We start from the raw sequence: 17,376 nt of genomic DNA, 5'->3' as shown, positions 1-17,376 counted from the left end.
TGAATTATTTCCCTCAACAACATTACAGCTCCAGAAGGAATGGTAAGGGAGAACTCGTTGGGAGTTACTGGAGTGGCACAAGCTGCAAGAAATTCAGAATAGTTATTTAGCTGACCGTTTGGTTGAAGCAGCTGACCAACCAACAGAACATTATTCTGAAACCAGTTCGCTAAGAAGAAAGAGTCGTTTTTGTAAAGACTTCTTAATGTTCCACATGAAATAAAAGTGTGAAGAAAAAATATGTTTGAAGACAAGGGGCCATAAGAATAACATTTGACTATGAATAATTTTAAATTTGATATGTAATGATTACAGATTAAGAGGAATTTCCGGCTACTTTAGAAAAGACATAGGGTAACAGAAGGAGGGAACAGAATTACAAATATTATAATATTATATAACAATATATATTATTAAGTACAATAATTTATTTTGAATGTGATATGCAGGAATGCAAAATTAATTAAACTTAAACCCCCAGTTTCTCCTGAATTCATCACACCATAAGTTTTTTAATGAAAATCAAATAGCATTTTATCAATTTATATATGTGTCAAATTATCTATAGTAGGTTTGAACGATATGCAAAAATCATAATAATAATGATATTGTGATTATTTTGATAGATATTTCTAATGCAATATCAGTCACAATTTTAGTGGAATTCTTTTTCAATTTCATTTTCACTGAAAATAATATAAAATCATGAAGTTGTGTGATGTGATTTTTGAGTGGAAAATATGATTTGTAAGCCAAGGCAGCTCCACACCACAATGCTTCATTTATAATGGTGTGTTGTTACACATATTATCTTTATCAAAAAAAAGAGCATATAAAGAGAGAGCTGCATACTGTGCATTCAGAAAGTATTCAGACCCCTTCACTCTTTCCACGTGTTATGTTGTAGCCTTATGCTAAAAATAATGTCATTAATACCTCATAAAGACAAAGCCAAAAATGAATTTTAGACATTTTTGCAGATCAATTTAAAAGGAAAAAGTTAAACTTTCACCTCTGTCCCATTTATCAGCTGGACGTGCCTTCCCCTCTCAGCCGTCCTCGTGGGCACTAACCACCCCTCATACGCAGTGGAGGCTCACGTCACTTTAAATAGCCTGCCCCCGCCCCCGGTCCTCTTTTAACATACTACCATAATATCTACTACATCCGACCACTTGAAATGCCCGGCTGAACGGTAACAAGCCGAGCCCCATTCATACTACCTTTATCAGACGGATACGTGATAAACAAAACATTATTTTTCCCATTGTTTGGACCAGTCTGAAATCACGACCGCAAGGGAGGACTTTGAGAAGAAAGTGCGACACAGTTGTTTTTTTCCCCGAGAATGTGGCGAACCTGAGGGTTAGAGAAAAGAAAAAGGCGGATTGCAACTCATTAAACGTTCAACAAGTTGTTGTTTTCGATGGCGAGAACTACTTGAAATCTCCACGGCTACAACAGGAACAGAGGAAGAGCAGCAGCCATACATTTCGAAAGCACATTGCCCGCCTGCGTACAGTGAAGAGAGGTAAGTTGACTGCACCGTTACTTCGTGGACTATGCATTCGCGTCTGTTAACAGTTTAAAACCTTCTGTGCGGGCTCTTTTACCGCCTCAAATCATGGACTGCTCGTCAGGCACACACCTTAGACTGCTATTTTTAGATAGGAACGGGAGAGTTGTCCCCTCAAAAAGATTTATGTGAAGTTTTAACCGGGGGGGTACCGACCAAACTTCACTGACACCCGTCTAATTGAAGCCCTCTCGGATTCAGCCGTTGGGAGACGTTAAAGGGACTCGCACATCAAAGTTTAGCGAGCTAACAGGCCTTTGCTTGTCCTGATGTCGGGGATGTTTGCTTAGGAACACCGCGATAAGAGAAGGTCGCGAAACCATTCAGGCCTAACCAATAAAGCACCAGGGCCCTCCTGAGGAAGTGCAGAAGTTGGTTCTAAAAGATAAACGGCCATTTATATCGCTTATGGTGTAATTTATGTATGCGTAAAAAAGTTTTCTAACGTAAGCAAGAGATGTCGCCACTCAAAGTTACCCCTGCTTTCTCTTGTTATATGCGTGAGTCAAACTAAGAAGTACACGTGGCCTAGTGTAATAAGCGTTCAATGAAAGTTAGTTTGGTGTTGGGGAAACTTATTCAAAGCCCCATCTCGGTGAGTCAGACTGTCTGTTCCGCTATGTCCGGGAGACTCCCCGCTTGCGCCATGCGTGCGCACTCAGCCACTCCCTGCACGGGTTTACGCAAACAGCGTAGACAGCTGTATCAGACACAAACTGCTTAACTTAAAATGAAGACAGCAACTCTAAAGTTGAAGTCAAGCAATCTGCTGCAGCTTCTTTACAGACTGAGAAACTTTGACTCTCTTTTAGGATTTTAGATGTAAGATATGAGTTATTCGTTTGTCCCCTGTAGGCAAGTCATATGAATCTTATTTACATACCTCAACATAACAATTTGTTTCCAAGGGCTTTACAGTCTACACAGCATAGGACAGCCTCCATCCTTCAAGGTTTTAATTAAGAAAAAACACACACAGAAGATCCCTATGAATGGACGTTCCATTGATTTCTACACAAAGTTTTTGTCTTTAAGAGTACTGCTTAGCCAGTGAAAACCAATGTATAAAGTCTCCTGTGGCTTTGGAGACTGGTTTCCAAAGTCTGAAGGGTTATCATATCCTGTGGTTTAGAATTTCAATTTTTAAAGGTGTACCAGGAGGCAAAAACTCAACAAACAAAGGTAATGTTTGTTTACGTTGCATTATCCCTCAGGCCTAAAAACATGTTGAATTCATTTCCTCCCTCAGGGAACACTTTGAAGATTTTGAAACCTGCATTGTTTACTAGCTTGCAGTCTTTGTCTTCCCAGCCTTTTGCCACTGCTTACAGACCAGTGGGATAGTGTGAAACTACTAACATGCTCATACAGGTGCACAAGAACAACCAAAATGGCAGCCATTGGTGGTTTTCCTTTTAATCCAAAATGTGTTTCATTAGGAACTGATAAAATACCTGAGCTGAGCTGTATCTACCAGTTTACTGCTCTCACATGTTTATTACACTTTATACTGGGTGATCTGTCAACATGGGTTGGCCAACAAAATGAAATGCAAGTTTACTTTACCTTCTAGCAGTTACACCTGCCAAAACTACTGGAGCCAGACCTGTTCTTCTTCCAACTATTGATGTCCTCCAGTCAGTTAACCCTTGAGGAAATCACACACCGACAGGAGCAGACATCATACTGTTGAATTCTTTCTGCTACAGAAAGGCTGGTGCTGCTGTCACGTCTTACATAAACACCAAGGAACACAGGGGTACACATTTTAGTTCTTGTTGATTTTAATGTTACCTGTTTGGGTATTTGGCTTCAGTTGCTGTTCAATGCAATGAAAGTGAGCTGTTAAGTTTAGAAAAGCTACAGACAAAAATGTGTACTTTAGAAGCAGAATGCACACCTGAGATCTTCTGCGACCCCCTGCAGGGTGGCTTCCAGTTCCCCCTGTTAGACAGTAAAATCTTCTCTGTTCATTCAAATCCCATAAGTCCACAGAGAGCCCGTTCTCTGTTTGAAGTGTTTAAAAGAGTTAACATGACCTGCAGTTGGCAAACCATAATGGTGGACACTTTGAGAGTAAGTAGATGTGTTTATTTCAGTGGCAGTTTTAGGGAGTGAAAATGAGATATACTGATATTTCTGACATGAGAGGTGCCAAAGAGGAGGCATCGGGTTCATTGGAACCCGCACACTGATTAACTTTAACAGACCGGATGGTTGATATTTCACAGCTGTTGTTTCAAGCTAAGGCAGTTTATCTTTGAACTGCAAAAGATACTTCGTTGAAGAAAAACTCCCGCTGCACAAGTCACTGAGCATTCTTAGTAAGCTTATAATGGGTTAAAGTCCACACAGTCCTTGTTATGGGCTCTGTCAGGAAGTGTGTGACAAGCTAAAGTTTCCACTCCGCTCACACTTTGACACAAAGCTTTGGCGGCAGAAACAAAGGTACAGCAGTATAATATGAAGATCAGATTCAAAATCTGCTAATCTTACATTGTATTGTACTGAAGTCCACAGGTAGCTCAGTTTTCCGCTGACGAGCTGCCACTAATTACAGCAACACTGGTGTCGTCCCAGTTTGACTGCAGAATATCTTTATAGGTTTGCCCGAGTAGCTGCTTATTCCTGTTTTATAGAGGTTATAGTGGAAATGATTAACACTCAGTTAATGGGGGGAATATCATGAGTGATCTTGCTCAAGAGATTCTCAGGACATGTTGCATTCCTTGTGCAACATCCTTTGCCTAATTCAAACATACAGTGCGTTACACATGAATGATAAATTATTAATGTAAAACACCTAATTATTACAAGGCATTATTGAGTATTCAAACATTTTTTTCTCTAAAGTTCTGTCAATGTCAACATCAGGCCCTTTTGTTAGATGTGTATGGAGATGTCCAACGTGGCAACTGTTGGAAATGTGACACACTTTTGAAGTGTCAGTAAATGTGTCGTCCAGCTGCAGACAATAGTTAATGTTTTTTCTAGAAATGGAAATCATTGCCAAACTGAAGTCCGGTTTACTTCCCTAGATGAATTCCCATAGGATTTCTGATTGCACTGTGTGCACCATAACAAAATCCTCCCTTCATCTGGAACAGGAAGTGCCGAGATACGGTGCCTGTTGCCTGATGCCCAGTGAGATTAATCGCCTCCAATCAATACTCACTCCTCAGCCTGCTCTGTTTCTTCTCCTTCCTCTCAGGATATTGGCAGGGCTGAGTGAGTTTCTATATTTATATAATGGAAAATGAATGGAGATCACAGAGGAGACAAAACCATCTTTTTAATACCTATCTTAATTTCCTTCCACAAGGTAAAAAAAAACCCAGAAAAAATCCTTTTGTCCCTTTGTGTTGTCTTTAAGATGTTGTCTCGTCTGAGCGAGCTGATATGGGCGGACTGGATTTGGTTTCCTGAAGGCCACGGCTGGGCTGACCTGACGGATCACGATGGCAAAGTCTACCCTAAAACACGAGACCTCTGGGCTACTGTCCCTATCGCAATCTGCTTCCTGGTCATCAGACAGATATTTGAGAGGTGAGTCATCTGTCATTTGCCTGTTATACCCATCTGTTTTGCATGCGTCTTTCTGACAAATGTGAGCTGTGCAAGCAGTGTTTCTCATCTGGTGTATTTTCCTCCTTCCAGGACAGTAGCGATTCCTCTGGCCTCTCTGCTGGGAGTGAGCGACAAACAACGTGTTCGTGCTTCACCAAATCCCACCCTGGAATCCTATTTCTGCAGCACATCAAAGCATCCCACACAGGTAATCATCCTGCTTACCTCAGAAAACTAACACTGCTTCCTACTTAATGTGTGTTCTAATTATAGAAGTCAGAGATTTTGGTGTTTAAGGTGTAAATGGACAAGAATGACAGGACAATAGAAATATTACATATCTTCACAGCCAAGTCTTTTGAGACAAGTCAACTACCATCATTTTATGACTGCAGACATTGAAGACAGCACTGACCCTCTTTCCTTGTCCTGCTTTTGTTACTAGAGTTCCATAGAGAGTTTAAGTAAACAGACTGGCTGCTCAGTGCGACAGGTCCAGAGATGGTTCAGGCGGCGGAGAAACCAGGACCGGCCCAGCAAGCTTAAGAAGTTTCGGGAAGCAAGGTAGCTAAACATCTTCAATACACTTTCAGATTCACCCCAAACCATTTTCAGTCCTTCATACCACTACAGTGGTTTAAAGACCAGGGGCCTTTTCCAGAAAGCGGGTTTAACAAACTCTGAACCTAACCCCAAACTCTGAGTCGACTAATCCTGACATGGGAAACGAAGAGATTTTGGTTCCAGGGCAGCTGACCAGAATCAGGTTGGAAGTGCGGGAATCCTATTATTTGTCAGATAAAACTTTCTGAGCCGGCAACAGCCAGGGCTGGAGGCATTATGTTTTTGGGTTGTCTGTCCATCAATCATTCCCATCTCATGAACATGATAGCTCAGGGATACAACCATGAAGCGAGAATTCTAGTTCGATATATTTATTTAGCTGCAACCTGATGGGGACAAAGTATGTGTTGTTGGCAGCAGAAAATGAAATCAAACAGATAAGACAAGATAAGTTTATTTAGAAACCTATGATATAACCTTTAGTCCGGTCAAGTGACATGATTAGATGGTTTGATTTGTTGAAAAAGCGTCTAAGTTAAAACTGAATGTAAATTTTAAATGTCGATTTTACATAAAAAATATTGCTCAACAGCATATATTATGTTGTATTTTATATTTCAACATGTAGTTCATTTAAGCAGTAACAGAAATACTGTTAAAACAAATTAAAACTGCTCACAGCCTCATCCAAAAACTCACTTTTAAGCTACATTTTGTCCAGTTAAAATCTTCAAATCATCTTTTCAGCTGAACTACTATCATCTTCACTTAAAAATATTCCAATAATCTCCAATATGATACGATAAGTATGATAGAAGTTTTCCAATAGTGTGACCAATCACAACATGAGAAATGATTCTTCATAGAAGTGTCACAAAAAATTTGTTTATTATTAGCTACAGTGATTACTGCAGTAATGTACAATAAATGTTTCAGTGCAGGGGCATTGACTGACAACCTGACAGTTGATTTAATGCTCACAGACTCACAGTGTATAGATTTTATTCTGAGCTGAGGATGACTCTACAATGTTCAGTGTTTGAATGTCGCAGTCTAGGTCCTTACATTGATGACATTGGTAAAGATAGGCCCAGGGGATCAAACTAACGTCCAGCCGGTATTTGGATCTTCTTCCCAACGTAAACTTCTGCAAATGAATGCGCTTTGATATCGACTGTATGAATGAGGTAATGCATCTGTGTGTCACAGCTCATTCAGGCTTTGTTGAATAAAACCTGCCAGAAAGCAGGGTGGCTTCACGGATTAAGTTACCACAGTAACTGACTCCCAGGTAAAGTGATCTCTCTTTCTGGAACAGGAAACTCTGCGTTAACAAAGAGGTTTCACTAGACCCGCTTTCTGGAATACACCCGAGATCTTTCAGACTAGAAAACCTTACCCTGCCTACAAACATGCCTGTTGCACTTTTGGTAATACTCTGTCAGCGGTGCATTGAATGTGCTGCTGTAATGCTACACTGCTACTACATAAAGTCAAAAATGATTTCAATATGCTGCCACTCCATGGTCCACTAATGGATTATTTCATCATCAGTGTTTTGGTGTTCAACCATGTTATACCTACAAAAGAGATGCAAATATTTCTCAAAAGCTGTTGCAAAACAATCCACAGTAAGAGGAGGGTACACACTGTAAGTTCAAGAAGAGAAATGCCTCAAACTGGTGTCAAACAGTGTGATTCAGGGTTTAAATTCCAGTGATATGTATCAGTGATAGGAATCATTATTGAAGTGATAAGGGGAATTATGTCTTTGTCAGAACCTTTAGACTCAGGTTCTACTCTAACTGTTGTGTTCGCTTAAATCTAACCACATTTGGGTTTCTTAAACCCCAAGATGACTTTGGTGCCATGTTGTTGTTTTATGGGACAGTTTTATTTGTGCTGTGTGAAAGTATATTATGGGATTTCTGAGATTGCTGTGCATTCTTTTACAGTTGGAGATTTACCTTTTACCTTCTTGCTTTCTTTGCTGGCCTGGCAGTTCTTGTTGATGTGAGTACTGTGTCAGAATCTGCCTGGCAATCAGTTTATGTGTAATTTCACAACATATAACCATGAAATCCACTTTTGTCATAATTAGAAACATCTTTTTTGATTGACTGGCCATATTGTCCCCTTGAATTAAAGAAAAACAGTCTTTAATTCATTTATTTATTTATTTTTCTTTTGTGTCTTCATCAGCAAAATAGAATTAATCATTTAGCTAAATGCTACATGCTTAACTAAAGTACAGAAATTGATTAATTTGGATTTAAACATTGTAGCCATTGTGGACACACTGTTGTATGTCACACACAAATATTGTTTTCATCTGTATTCTTGCTTGGTGTTTGTACAGAGTGCTTGTGATGTTGTGTTGGACACTTAATATTGAATATCTCTCTCCCCTCAGAAACCATGGTTATATGATATGAAACAGATGTGGGATGGCTTCCCGAAAATGGTATGTCAAGTGCTGTAACCTCAAACGTCTCTTTCAGCTAATCCTATATTTGAATATTTTCAATTTTGTTTAAATTTACACACGTGTAGATCACAAAATGTGCAGAAATTGGCTTCTCTTCTGTTTTCATTTGTTTACCAAATTACTGAACTGACTAATGGGTAAAATTATTGGCAACATGCTGTTCCAACAGATCTTTCTTTCTCTTTTCCCCAGCCGCTGTTGCCTTCTCAATACTGGTACTACATGATCGAACTAGGCTTCTATCTCTCACTGCTTTTTAGCGTAGCATCGGATGTCAAACGTAAGGTAGGTGATACAGCGTTGCTTCCTAAACTTTGTTAGCTCTCTGCATTGTAAAACCATGGTAAAACCATCAGCAGCCTCCATCAATAGCGATTACTCAGTGAGTGCATAAAATAATGAGAATGATCTGTTGCGTTGGTAGTGTATTCTGAGGTTTGGATATTGATTTCTCCATTAAGAAGTCCTGACTTTATGCATTGTATTGAGTGGAGCTGTCAGAATTCAGAATACCATTAAAGATAATGTTCATTTCCACTCATCCCTTCCACTTTGTCAATTTCGAAATGTCACAGTGAATGAGCAACAAACTGAATTGTGTCTCTTGAGGTCAGGGATGTTACTTCTCCAGTTAATGTGTGACCAGAGCTCTGTGGAAAGTCGCACTGTGGACAGACAGACTGACCATTTTGCCCACAGGTCTAAATGTTGTTGTGAAAGGTGGCAGACCGTCAAGCCTGTCGGCAAATGGCAAAGCCTCCGTCCCAGTGCTAATCTTTTAAACTAAAACAATAGATTTCTGGGCTTTTCCGGAGAGCCATCATGTTGAAATCAGCCTCTTATTGAAGGATTTGTTTTGTAACGTTTTGTTAAGTTCCTTTTTTGCCTCTGTATATGGATTTAGTTTCTTTTTATAGCTGTAAAGCCGTTTAATCATAGGCGTCATTAGGCCTGGTCATCTGTGGCTTCAGTTCTGGATGTTTTCTGAATAGCCCTGCAACTCATTAATTTTTTAAACAAATATAAGAATAATAAAAAATTGCCTCAAGTCTAATCATTAGTAATTTCAATCATGCATTAAATAAATGATGTTGTGATCAAAAACACAAGTACATTTTGGGTCCTCTGTGTGTTATTGAAGAAGCAGATCTACTTCACACCAGTGACTTTTGTGACAGAGAGAGGCATCTGGTGGTAGCTAACGAGCGAACGCTACGGATATAAGAAGATTTTTCAAAAACAAAAAGAATGAAGGAGACATTGAGGCACAAGTAAGGCTAGAGGAGGTGGAGGAGGAGTCACCTGTTACTGTAGCAGCAGCAGATGCGTCAGGACGTCAGAGTGCCACTGACTCACCTACGAGCTCAGGTTGGTGAAGAAGAGGACTCTTTAGCATGCTAGGTTGTCCGGCTCAGTGGTTCTCATGTGTTTTGTCACAAGGCACACCATTACATATTATTATAGCTATGCAGTCAGTGTCACTTTGAGTTATTTAGAGGACACTACACATTAGCGTGCCATCCAAAGATGTGTATGTGTATTCAAAGAATGCCACTGAGTGGATTATATTTAAGAGGTTAAAGTACCATGTTATGGTCATTGTTCATTGTGAATTAATGACTAGTGGACATGAAATGGAAGGTGTAAACAAGATGATGATTAAGTTAGACACATTGCATGACAGGTGTGAAATAAAAAGGACAAACAAACAATAGAATAAAAATACAGTGCAGAATGAGAGTGATTAGTAAAATATATAGAAAATAAAAGGAGAAGATATGTTCAATAGGTAACACATAGAGCAAATGAGACAGTTGATAGAGATGCTGTGGGTTTAGTTGTGGGTAGATAAAAGTATTAGCAATCTACTTTTATCTACCCACAACTAAACTCACTAAACTTGTTGTTTACCACGGCCGCCCATCTGTTATGTGCGGAGAGTTAATCATTTGTAAAACCAGCATTAATCAGACACACACTGTCGATTAGTGACCAATCTTTACTGCTTGATCAGTCGGTGACCAAACACTGTTGGACTTTGTTTTTACACCATCCCTTTCTGTCTCTGCTTTTTGTTTCTTCTGCAGGATTTCAAAGAGCAGATAGTTCACCATGTAGCCACCATCCTCCTTATAAGTTTCTCCTGGCTGGTCAACTACATCCGGGCAGGGACTTTGATCATGTTGGTACACGATGCCTCTGACTATCTAATGGAGGTATGACAATATCCTAACATGGCAGAAAAAGAATAATTTAGGGGATTAAGTTAATGTTTGATTCATTTACCTCATAACCTCTTCATTGTTTATTAGCTTCATGATAAGTGTAAAGATCAGAGCACTGTCCTTCCCATACAGTTCACTGTCTGCCCTCTAGAGGGGAATAATAGAAAAGGTGACACTGATCTCTCTTTTCATTCCAGTCAGCCAAAATGTTCAACTATGCAGGTTGGAGGAAAACCTGCAACTTCATCTTCACTGTGTTTGCTGCCGTTTTCATCATCACCCGCCTCATCATCCTCCCCTTCTGGTAAATGATGTTGTGTCAGATTTACTGTTACTGTAATGAGTCACTGATATTACTGTCTGATGAGAACATTTGAGAAATGAGTGCAACAATGATATTTTTTTTGGCCCTTCTTTGCTCTTATTTGGTAAATGGAGAGTAGGATTTATTAGCAGCTATGCGTCACAAAGGTATATGTGTGGACATGTGTGGCGTTTCAAAATAAAGGCTGACAATCAGATTTTTCACAACATTTTCTATTTTTTGTCGGCAAAGTTTGAGATTTTGATACAGTGTATTCCTCTGTGCTTAATTGTTAATTGCTTCATTGCAATGAACTTGGACACTTTGGTCATTTTGACTCAATCCCCCACACACCTCCTCACTATTGACTCAAATTTGTATTAATCCGCAGCTGAAAACAATCCCCCATAAATGCACAGTTTATTAATGTTGGAGTGACGTTTGCTTAAAACTGCAGCTGTTTTAAGAAGTAAAACTCATCTTTTCATGATTTGTTGACAACAGAAAAATAATAATTTGAGCATTATCCTTTAATGTTGCTGTTCCTGCCATTGACATTGTAACAGGCTTTTGACCCACCAGAAAGCATTCAAAATTAAAAACAATACAAACAAGGTTGTGGGGTTGTTCAGACTATAATGTCCCTGGTTCTTAGGGTAGATGCAGCTGGGTACATGTTCAAAACAGACTTTTTCATTCATTAAAAAAAACATAATTGCAGTCTTAGGTGGGAAGCAGCAATGAAATACATGATGTATATCAGAGCTACTGGTGCTCAGTTTAATTATGCAATATGTTCAAGTCCTCTTGAATATATTAGCATATAGGCATGCACTGAAGGATGCGCTGATTCACTTCTTTTTTTTCTTTTTTTTTTTTTTTTTTTCTGCAGAAATTTCATAAATGTGTTTTGTAACATTTTGCTGGAAACACAACAACAGACACATTGTCTTCACTCCTGGCCCCTCTCAATGGGCTTTTGAATGTGACTGTAGGTGGCTCTGACTGGACTCTCTGTTGTGCCTTTGTTCTGTCATCCAGGATCACACATACGACATGGGTGTACCCCCAGACCCTCTACCCCCCCTTCCTCGGTTTCTACTTCTTCAATGGGTTGATGTTTGTGCTGCAGATTCTGCACATCTTCTGGGCTGCACTAATCTTGCGAATGGTCATCAAATTCCTGCCAGGAAATGTATGAACCACCACTTTCAGTTTTTATTTTCCCCATCATGTAACACAGTCGTCTCAAATTTGCAACTGTACCAATGTTATGTTTCGCTTCACCTGACAGGACATTGTTGAGGACGAGCGGAGTGACAAGGAGGAGACCGAGTCAGAAGATGAAGACGACGATCACGAGCGAAGGGAAAAATCGAAAAACGGCCACATGCAGAACGGCCACACTCCCCACAACAACAACCACAGAAAGAGGCATTGATTTCGACAGTGAGAGGTGGAAATGAGGCCATGTGAAGAGTGACGACGGGCCCTCACATGAGGGCCTCACCTGAAAGCCAAAGAACGAGAGCGTGGCATGTTGAAAGAGGCAGCAGGCAACACACACACACACACACACGCACACGCACACGCACACACACACTCCTTTCTGAAACCCCGGTAGTCTAATGTGGATAATTTCACCTCTCTGTGGATTACACTAAATTAAATGGAGAGAGGAAGACTGCACTGGAGAACCACGATGATCTGCTTAACACCTAAGCAGTGGTGAGTGGTTTTCTCCTTACACGCACCTTCTCCTCTTTTCCCTCACCTTCAGTGTATTTTGCTATTTTCCGAGATTTTGTGCTGTTGACCAAGTTGCCGAATCTGCCTGCGTGTAGCTTTATACTTTGTCACTGGAAGTGTTTTAAGAGATGCTGTGGTTAGGATGGGCATTCCCCTCCTGCACAGTTAGTTAACACTCTTCTAAGTATTACTGCCCTTACACTTGACTGATTTTTCTTTTTTTCTTTTTTTTGCTCTAAATAACCACACTGAAGTCAGTGACATTGTGAGGAGCACTAAAGTGAATGTGGCCATGTCTTTCTATGGACCATAATCTGATTTAAGTCTATTTACCGATGTCCAGAGTGTCAGTTAATACTGAATCTGAATCTGCCTTTTTTTTTTTCACTTTAGTTGTTGCCAATGATTTTGAGTCAGTGTTGCTAGAATATATTTGTTTCAGTGATGTTTAAAAACAAAATAATTGGTAATAAATAATGTTTTTTAACAGTTTGAAACAGTGCGAGAAGATATTACATCTGCCAGATGTGTCGAAATGTGCCTGAAGTTTGTCTTAAAATGCTTTGCCTTGTTGGAAGCAGAACGCACAGAGATAATTTTAAAGGTTTGTTTATGTTGATGCTTATTGTCTTTTAGTTCTTTGATTTTAGTTTGCTTTGTGTTATATTTGTTTTCAGTCCAGTCAACGGTTTAAATTTGGGAGCAGTTTGTTTAAGTGTAACCCAAACCAATCGGTAACTGTTTATGAGTTCTTTGTGGGCTGGAAGAGTCAATAGCATTTCCATTCAGTGTTGTTTTTCCCATCCATCCAAAGATGCACTTTATGGTTTCTCCTATAGATCAGCATTGGCTAAATATCTAATAAACAAGCTTAGTAAAAGTGTTTGATTCAAATTCAAACTTGACTTATTTTTTATTTGAGTATGATTTAAATTTTGTTTCATATTTATTCTCATTATTATCCACCCAAGATCTTCCTCAGTCTTTTGGTTAATTTTGTATTTAAAAAAAAAAAAAAAGAAGAAGAAAAAAAAAAAAAAAAGCAGTTTAATGAAATCTTACATAAAGAGGTAAAAATGAAACACCAAAGTATAGTTTACATTTTGTTTGACCTTGTCATTTTCAAGTGCCTTCATCATTTCAAATGTTAATTGTAAAACACAATTTCTGTCCCTTTTGTCTTTATTTCTGCCGTCTTTGTGCCCCAACACATTCAGCACTCTGTGCACTGTAACGCTCTGGGCCTCTAACTTCGCTGTATGCCTCGGCTCACGACGACCAATCACCTGCAGCGCCCTCTAAAGAGCTTTGCTTTGACAGAAAGTGTTTTTATTCTGCATTATGTGTTGCTGAGATGTAAAATCATAATAATAATGATGATGATGATAAAGATAACTGTGGATAACTATTTTGTGCATGCTTTTCTGGTTCTTTTAATTTTAATCTGAAATGACAACTTGATTTAGATATAAAAGGTTTCAGATGTTAACAATCAAATCATATGCAGAAGGAAAGGTGAAGATCAAACCAAACTGCTGCCAACGTGCAAGGAGTGGGGAAAAAAGAAAGTCCAATAATATACCAATATTTGATAATAGCTTTTTAAGTTTTTCCTAACTTAACTTTTGAATTTCAAATAAAAATGAAGGAGATGCAAACTATCTCAAAGATCCTCGAGGGCTGCAACTAATGACTGGTTTCATGTTAAACTAATTTGCTGGTTGTTTTTTCTATTGAATAATGAGGTTGTCAGAGAACAGTGGAAAATGCCCATCACACTTAACTAACAGTCCAAAACCCCAAATTACATAAAACAGAAAGCTGCAAAATCCGCACATGGAACTGAGCATGTTTTGCATTTTTGCTTAAAGAATCGCTTAAATAATTAATTGATTATCACTGTTGGTTGTTGACAAATTGATGAATACATGATTATAGCACAATAATTTTAAACAAAGAGTTGGAAATCTGAATGTAACTGTAACGTAAACGTGTACAGCCCTTCTGGATTACTTCACTGGTGATGTGTTAAGACAGTGCATCAGTCTGTCCTCAGCTATAAAACTATAATAAAGGATTAACAAAAATTTGGAACAAAGTACACTTACTGAAAGTGTTTCAGTTTTCATTTAGCCACGTCGTGTGGTTTTCATCGATAATACAAAAGAAAAGGAGATGCAGGAGTATATTATTGTCCTTCCACTTAAATACTTTTAATTGAAATGTCTCTTCTGAGTACTAAATATGTCTGTAAGGTGTCCAAAGGACAATATCTTTATTTTTATTGTAAGTTTTCTCAAAACTCCTCGTGTTACATGAAAATATCTTATTCATGGAGTTTGATTCATTCATTCATTTGAGGACAAGTGTAGTTTTGTGATTTGCAGAGAGGGTAGTGATTTCTTTGGACTAAGCAACCAAATCATACAGCCATAATTCAGGAGCCGCCTCTTAATGTTGGTAACGTCATAAAAACACTTGTGTTGGAGACGCTCTGCTGCTGTGTAAATGGAGCACATGTAGTCTGGCATGAGCACCATCCATCAGTTGCTGGTACAGAGTAGACCTGGAGGCACCATGGAGCTATTACAATATCAGATGGTGTAGTGTGGTGGTGACACGCACCTGGCTGCCACACTTTTGGGATGAGCTCTGCTCCCAAAAATATCTCAAGTGATTTTTTTTTTTGGTAATTATCTTGAGGTTTCAGGTGAGAAAAAAGTTGGTGTTCCTGCAGCCAGGAAGTTTTAGAGCATTGATCACTGTTGGCTTGTTTTCCATCCATCCTAAAAAAGAAACCACTTCCTCTTTCTTCCTCCTTCCTCTGCCACTCCCCCCCCACAGTATTTTGGCTGCAGCCTAAAAGGCCTCCTTGGCTAATTGCATATGGAGTGGGATCACTTTACCACTGTGCCCTGCCCTTCAGCCTCCACACTGTTCTCGTCACTGGCAGCTTCACTGTAACAATCTCCATTTTAAAGCGGCAGGGTCAATTTCCACCCTGCTCTCGCATCTGGCTCCACAATTTAATTGCTAATGCATCTCCTGTTTCTCCTGCTCCAGTGTCTGTGCTTTCCTTTCCACGCAAATGCCCCCCCCCCGTCCGTCTTACCCCTCCTCTTTAAATCTTTGCCTTTGCTTTCACATTACATTTTCCCTTCCTTCCTCTGTTGCCTATTCAGCCTCGTGTAATGAATAAGCCCAGTGTCGCCTAAGGTGCCTGAGTTCTGGTGGTGTGAAGTCTAATTGGTGACAGCGATGAAGCTCCTCCTGACAGGAGAACAAAAGCTGTGGGGTGTTTGATTCACTTGTGAGCTGTGTAGACCGTTATTCAATTCCTGCTTAAGTATTAATAAAGGCTTTACATGCCAAGGGGAGGTCGCAAGGTGCAAGTATATGCAAGGGTGTGTGTGTGTGTGTGTGTGTGTGTGTGTGTGTGTGTGTGTGTGTGTGTGTGTGTGTGTGTGTGTGTGTGTGTGTGTGTGTGTGTGTGTGTGTGTGTGTGTGTGTGTGTGCGCGTGCGTGTGCGTGTGCGCGCGCAAGAGCTAATTTGTGGGCTGCTCATTTTTCCTGCGATGATCATGACAAGAAGAGAACAGTTAAGACTTTGGTAACTGATGAGCGTCTGATGTAACTCGAGTAATAAGGAACCTCAGAGGGAATCAAGACAGAGATGCTATATTCAAAGTTTTGGACAGGTGATGGCAAGACTCTGCAGCAGCAAACACCTGGGTGACTGATACAGGAAGGATGGTGAGTTTCAGATCATATCTTTACAGTGAATGAATTACTTCAGTTATTGTTAAGTTATTCTGCGATTGTTTTGGCAATCAGTGTTATTTTAAAATAATTTTTAAGCAAAAAAAGCAAAATTTTCTCGAGTTCAAGCTTCTAAAAATTGTACTTTTCTTTGTCTTATGTAATTTTAAACTAAATATTTGGGGGTTTATAACTATTGGTCACACAAAAGAAGCAATTTGAAGAGAATATCATATATTATTTTTAAGTATTTTCTAATATTTCATAGACCAAATGATGAGGAAATTAACTGATAGAAATAAAAAATCGCTGCCCTTGAATTTCCAGCACCTAATCCACAATCTGAAATTTTATATCTCATGAGAAAAGTTGACAAATAGCACTGTTTTCATTATAACATCAAATAGCTATTTAAGCCAGATCTGTGTGGAATTCATGTAATGAGACGTTTGAGTATGAGTATATACCACTCACATCTATGTGTTAGATTTACTCAAATACTGTACTTAAGTACAGTTGTCTGGTATTTGTGTTTTACTTCAGTATTTCTAGTTAACGATACTTTGCACTTCAACTCATTCGTCTCTCGTCCGTGTTACTCATCATATTACAAATGAAGATTTTACATGAAAACAAACATGAGTTGTGTTTCAGATCTCTATGAGTTGTTAGCAGTATATCACAAAAAGCAATTATGGAATCGACAAAAAAATTTAAATTTTGTCTAGCAGAGCTTTGATTTTTCTTTTTTCATCTCCTATTAATCATCTTACAGCATTTTATCAGGTGAAGGGCCCGAGCCCTAAGTTGGGAACCACTGAACTAAACTACGTCTTCCACCACTGATACCCAAGACAATGCTTCAACATACAAGAGCTGTGTTGTGTCTCAAGTTTAACCTTCTTCACTTTTGTATGTCTTTCTGATTCGTATTTCTGGCATGAAGTCATCACCATCATCTCAAGAGCCCATGTGCACACACTTGTACTGTCTCTAACCTGGTGGTGCTGAACTGACAAGGGGAAGAAACAGCTGACCAGCAGTCATCATCGCCCACATGGACCAGCCCTCTCACCCTGCGGTACAGTTCGAGGTGGACGTGGACCTGGGTTTTGCTCTCTTCTTCCTCTTCCTCCTGTGTTTC

The 17,376-nt window shown here is 39.3% G+C and overlaps 1 protein-coding gene across 1 annotated transcript; it reads left to right on the top strand.

Moving 5' to 3' along the window:
• The first annotated feature begins 1,140 nt into the window (after positions 1-1,140).
• Positions 1,141-13,881, top strand: cers2a (ceramide synthase 2a). Its single transcript, XM_056399629.1, has 11 exons — positions 1,141-1,531; positions 4,950-5,122; positions 5,234-5,351; positions 5,589-5,707; positions 7,663-7,720; positions 8,121-8,171; positions 8,388-8,480; positions 10,283-10,411; positions 10,618-10,724; positions 11,766-11,919; positions 12,019-13,881. Exons 2-11 carry the CDS (start codon positions 4,950-4,952, stop codon positions 12,163-12,165), a joined length of 1,149 nt encoding a protein of 382 aa, XP_056255604.1. The 5' UTR covers positions 1,141-1,531; the 3' UTR covers positions 12,166-13,881.
• The last annotated feature ends 3,495 nt before the right edge of the window (positions 13,882-17,376 follow it).

The sequence above is a fragment of the Seriola aureovittata genome, chromosome 16 (assembly GCF_021018895.1).
Source record: "Seriola aureovittata isolate HTS-2021-v1 ecotype China chromosome 16, ASM2101889v1, whole genome shotgun sequence".
Taxonomy (NCBI): domain Eukaryota; kingdom Metazoa; phylum Chordata; class Actinopteri; order Carangiformes; family Carangidae; genus Seriola; species Seriola aureovittata.
The sequence above is the reverse complement of the archived record's forward strand: the minus strand, read 5'-3'. Positions and strand labels throughout refer to the sequence as shown.

Bases quoted from the DNA above. Each gene is read 5' to 3' on its own strand.
- cers2a (XM_056399629.1), top strand. From the start codon at position 4,950: ATGTTGTCTCGTCTGAGCGAGCTGATATGGGCGGACTGGATTTGGTTT. The intron at 5,352-5,588 runs GTAATCATCCTG...TTTTGTTACTAG, and splicing joins CATCAAAGCATCCCACACAG to AGTTCCATAGAGAGTTTAAG. The intron at 10,412-10,617 runs GTATGACAATAT...TTTTCATTCCAG, and splicing joins CCTCTGACTATCTAATGGAG to TCAGCCAAAATGTTCAACTA.